Source organism: Sinocyclocheilus anshuiensis, unplaced genomic scaffold (assembly GCF_001515605.1).
Source record: "Sinocyclocheilus anshuiensis isolate Anshui unplaced genomic scaffold, SAMN03320099.WGS_v1.1 scaffold238, whole genome shotgun sequence".
In the NCBI taxonomy this organism is placed as follows: Eukaryota; Metazoa; Chordata; class Actinopteri; order Cypriniformes; family Cyprinidae; genus Sinocyclocheilus; species Sinocyclocheilus anshuiensis.
Window position 1 is genome coordinate 611,731 of NW_015547674.1, and position 4,897 is coordinate 616,627.

Below are 4,897 nucleotides of genomic sequence, written 5' to 3' on the forward strand. Positions count from 1 at the left end.
AGACAGACAGACAGATAGGACAGACAGATAGGACAGACGGACAGACAGACACAGATAGGCCAGACAGAGAGACAGACGGACAGACAGATAGGACAGATAGGACAGACAGACAGACAGACAGACAGACAGATAGGCCAGACAGATAGACAGACAGACAGATAGGACAGACAGACAGACGGACAGACAGACAGATAAGACAGACAGACAGACAGATAGGACAGACAGACGGACAGACAGACAGACAGACAGATAGGACAGACAGACGGACGGACAGACAGACAGATAGGACAGACAGACGGACAGACAGATGGACAGACAGATAGGACAGACAGATAGGACAGACAGTGTATTGTGTATTGTGTACAGTGTGTTACAGTGTATCTCCAGCACCAACCCAATTATTTAAGTAACCACATTTTTTTTTGGAAAGAACAAGTAAAGTTTACTTCAGGAATTTACTGAAATAGATTTTTGTTACTTTTGTATTTATTCAGTTTAAGGTATCAACCTTTAAACAATGACCTCTCCCCTGAATAAAACAATACATCTGGCAGTCCAGAGCGAAACAGTGCTTCATCCACAATAATACATAAATATCCTCAAGCACACATATACACACTCCTGCACCCACCAGAATGACCCCGAGGCTCCAGAGGTCGCAGGCCTGGTCGTATCCCGAGCTGTGGAAGAGCTCCGGCGCGGCGTACTGCAGGGTGAAGCAGGGGGTCTGCAGGGGCGCACTGCCGCTCGGAAACAACCGCGCGAACCCCAGATCAATCACCTTCAACACCGAGTCATCCGCCTCGTCAGCAAACAGCACGTTCTGCCGGAGCAGGTCAAAACACAGAGGGACAACACGTGACACACGGCGAAGCACTGACACAATCAATGAATCATTGAAAATAATCCTGGCTTATTTGGTGAACTTGTTTAATGAAACAGGCCTCGAGGCATTAGAAGTGATATTTTTCCATTGCATCATATTGCATTATATTGGTACCTCATAGTAAATATGATTTTAAATGTTCATTTTTAGTTAATTTGGTAAAAAGCAGTAAGTGGTCACTATATCTATTATAATTATTATTTTGTTAGCGATTATTTTTGCAAACGATGTTGACTGTTGTGGCAGTAAATGATATCTGTATGTACTTTGTACAATAACAAACCAAACAAAAATCACCTTTTGACATTTTTCAAGAACAACTGGAAATTATTGAAGTATTGTCAAAATTTGGAAACATATTGAGATAGTTTAACTATATTTCCCAGCCCTAGTAAACAGCATCTTAGATACAGTTCAAATGCTATGTCCTTAATATTTCCCCGTGGTACTGAAAATGGTTTTGAATATCTATATGTTTCAAGGTATTCCATCAAAGTTAAAAATTAAAATATCATGACAACATATCATTCCTTTGGCTGTGCTTTCATGCTGATTTGCTCCATCTATAATCTAACTAGATTTTACACTCACTGTGCAAACATCACTGTCGTAATACTAGGTGTTTAGAGTTGTTTCTAGCACACTGCTATGTAGTTGCCAGAGTGCTCGGGTGTAGCTAGAAAAAAATCGATTCCATCTGTAATTCTAGTTTCTCAGTATCTGCCTCTCTACCTCAGGTTTGAGGTCTCGGTGCACGACTCCGGCCTCATGCATGAAGCTGACCGCAGACACCAGGCTCTTCATCAGCTGACTGGCCTCCCATTCTGCAAACACCTTCTTCTTCCTTATTCGCTCCAACAGCTCTCCACCACGCAACAGCTCCATGACCAGATACGTATGATACTGCGAGAGACAGAACAGAGAAAAAAAGAAGGAATATACAGGGATGGGGTACTTAAAAAAGCCATGCAAGAGAATTAATAGTGTGAGATCAGGTATGCATGCATAAATGCACATGATTCTTCAATAAAGTACTCTTTTTTTTGGCTTAAAACGGCTGAATGTCTTCATTGTCACAGCTAGGTATCGTACCTGATCGGTATAGACCTCGTGGAGCGTGACGATGTTGGGGTGAGATTCACACTGGCGTAGTGCTGCGATCTCTTTCTGAGTCATGGCCTCCATCCTACAACAGCAGAAAGACTCTGAGTTGACTTGTGTGAAAGGTTAACTGTTGCTTTAACGATGTGCGAGCTGACATTATCGAGTATTCAACGCTTGCTCGTCTCAGAGCGACACAAAGCAGTGTTTCCTTACTGAATGAATCTGTGTTTGAGTGAATGATTCAATACCCATTCATAAAGAGTCACTTGCTTAGTTTCTAAATTCATCAGCTGTTTTTAAACTAGCTGAATGATTCAATGACTTACTCATTAAAACAATGACTTGTTTGCAGTTTTTGTTTCATTTTTTAGCATTCGGAATTGTATTGCATCACTCATGAAACTGTAATTGCAGTGTAAATGCATTCATGCCACCTCTGAGCTGCATGAAACAGTCGGTGTAAATGCATCTAAATGCCACTTCAGATGCAGCTTCTGTGCCACCTCTGCAGGGCAAAAACAACAGATTTTGTTGATAACAGCCCTATAACTGAATTTATTGGTTAAATGCAAGACCATTCTGTGGGGAGGGTCGATTCTATTTGTCAGTAAACTAAACAAAAACAATGCACATTAACTGCAAACAATGTTTACGTCCAGAAAGCATTACTTTTACTATGCTACTCTCAGTTAGCATGTAGCCAGGGCAGTGTTTTCCACAGGATTCTGTGTTTGCAGAAGAACCAACTTCATGAAATTTGCATTTTTAGCAATTCACATAACAGTTCTGGTTTATTTCGAGTAGGATGTGAACAGACGGCTTTCAGTGTCCAAGGTCTGTTGCCTTAAATCAGACATGGGCTCTCATTCACTAATTGTGTATATGCAAAAATGTTAATGTGAATTCTGCATAAGCAAGGTTAAGAACAAGTTCATGTACGTGTGTTGTGAATTAGGCTGAGTTGTTCTCCTGTGCATATAAATATGAATAATCCCACGCAATTATAAATGAACGAGACACACTCTCTGACTTTGTATGCTATTAGTAACTTTCATAACATCCCAGTCTCTCGTTACATTAAAATCGTAATACAAGCTCACAAATATAAACCTATATCTCTCTTGTGCTGCTGCAGAAAAACGGTGAAGGAAACACAGTCACTGCAATACTCTAAAAACAGTCTAAACAATTCTTTACTTCCGAGTAGGGTTGCAAAAAGGTAGAAAATTTCCAGTAAATTTGGGAAACATTTCAGGATTTTTTGGAATATTCCAGGGATCTTTGGAAAGTTTCCGGAAATTTACCGGAAATTTTCCACCCCTTTGCAACCCTACATGTAACTAAATTACGTAATTTAATTACAAAATAAATGTAATTGTAATCAGTTACAGTTACTGATAAAAATGTGTCATTACATTACAGTTACTTCTGAAAATGTTAATGATTACAAAGGAGGTTACATCTGAATTTTTTTTTCAAACACACACACACACACTCACATACAGATTTAATTGATTTCTTTCATAAATTGCAGTGACTACTCTAAAATATGAGACCGCAATGTTTTAGGAGTTTAGGACACATTCGATAACTTTTATTTGGATTTATGCATATGCTTTATTTTTTAAGATAAAGTTTTTTTCAAAGCACTGTTAGATGCCAGTGTTTCCTGTCATAAACAATCAAAGATTTGATTTCAAAAACAGTATTATAGCTACTCCCTACTTCTGAGTTTAGAGCAAACGCTAATGTTGTAAGACTAAAATTAGATTTTTTATTTTTTTTTAAATCATGCTGAGAAGATAAAATTATTTATTTTTGATACATTTGTTTTACTTTAGTGTTCACTTAAAAAAAAAATCTTCATATTCTTTTACATTAAAATAACCTATATTTATTTCAGTAGTTTTTGAATGATTTTCCATTAAAAAAGGAGTACATTAATTAAGAAAAAATAATTTTTTTATGACTTTTCCAATAAAAAGAGTGGATCAATTTTTAGAATATCATGTTATTTGTTTTCTTTTAATGCTTATCCTTGTGGAAAAGCTCAAATAATGACTCTGAAACCTCAAGCAATGACACATGATTTTTAATGTGATTTTGCAATGCACAAATCTGGTTTGATGTCTCTACCTTCTGCTGATGATTTTTACAGCGTACTCCTGTCCGCTCTGCCTGTGTCTGCACTTTCTGCAGATAGAGAAGCTCCCCTCGCCCAGTGGAGCCCCCTGCAGGCACAGCTCATAGTGCTGGAAGAACTGAGATTCCTGAAAAACACAGAAGAAACCGTGCTGTTGAACCCTTGAAAATCTCCCTTGAACCCTTTATTTTTTTTAGAGGCGCTGTGTACCTTTAGCATAGCACTGCGCTGGACTGTAGCAGAACCGGGCCTGTCAACATTCACATGAGTGTCCAGAACATCCGCCATCACCACGTTCTTATTGAACAAGATAGAAGGAGCCACAAAAGAGTAGCCCTGACAGCAAGAGAAGACAGAGGTTTATTCTGACCGCAGTAACATCTAAAATCCCTGCTGAAAAAAACTTGCTGGTCTTAGCTGGTCTGAAGGAATAATCTATTCTTAAAACAAACAAAAAAAAAACAACGGTCCATGGAAAAAAACTAATTTATGCAGATTTGTAACGAGATGAATATAATTAAGTACAGAATTTTCATTTTTGGGTGAATTCTTTCTTTAAGCTGGTCTTCCAGACTGGTTAGGCTGGTGTTTAGCTGGTTAGACTGGTCTGTTCTGGCCAGCTAAGATTGGTTTAAGCTGCATTTTTTAACGGGAATGTGTAAAAGCTGTATAAAAACCTCATAGAACAGGGTATACATGACAGAGAGACTGTTACATTAGAGTGTGTGTGTGTGTGTGTGTGTGTGTGTGTCTCTGTCTCTGTG

At 38.5% G+C, this 4,897-nt stretch overlaps 1 protein-coding gene across 1 annotated transcript in view; it reads right to left on the reverse strand.

Annotated features, from left to right (window-relative positions):
- Nucleotides 1–4,897, reverse strand: part of rps6ka4 (ribosomal protein S6 kinase, polypeptide 4) — a 23,551-nt gene that overhangs the window by 6,961 nt on the left and 11,693 nt on the right. The window contains exons 11-15 of the mRNA XM_016505386.1: nt 4,344–4,469; nt 4,127–4,260; nt 1,979–2,072; nt 1,619–1,789; nt 632–823 (exon numbers count right to left, since the gene is read on the reverse strand). Coding sequence (XP_016360872.1) covers nt 632–823; nt 1,619–1,789; nt 1,979–2,072; nt 4,127–4,260; nt 4,344–4,469 — 717 coding nt within the window. The remainder of the gene's footprint in view (nt 1–631; nt 824–1,618; nt 1,790–1,978; nt 2,073–4,126; nt 4,261–4,343; nt 4,470–4,897) is intronic.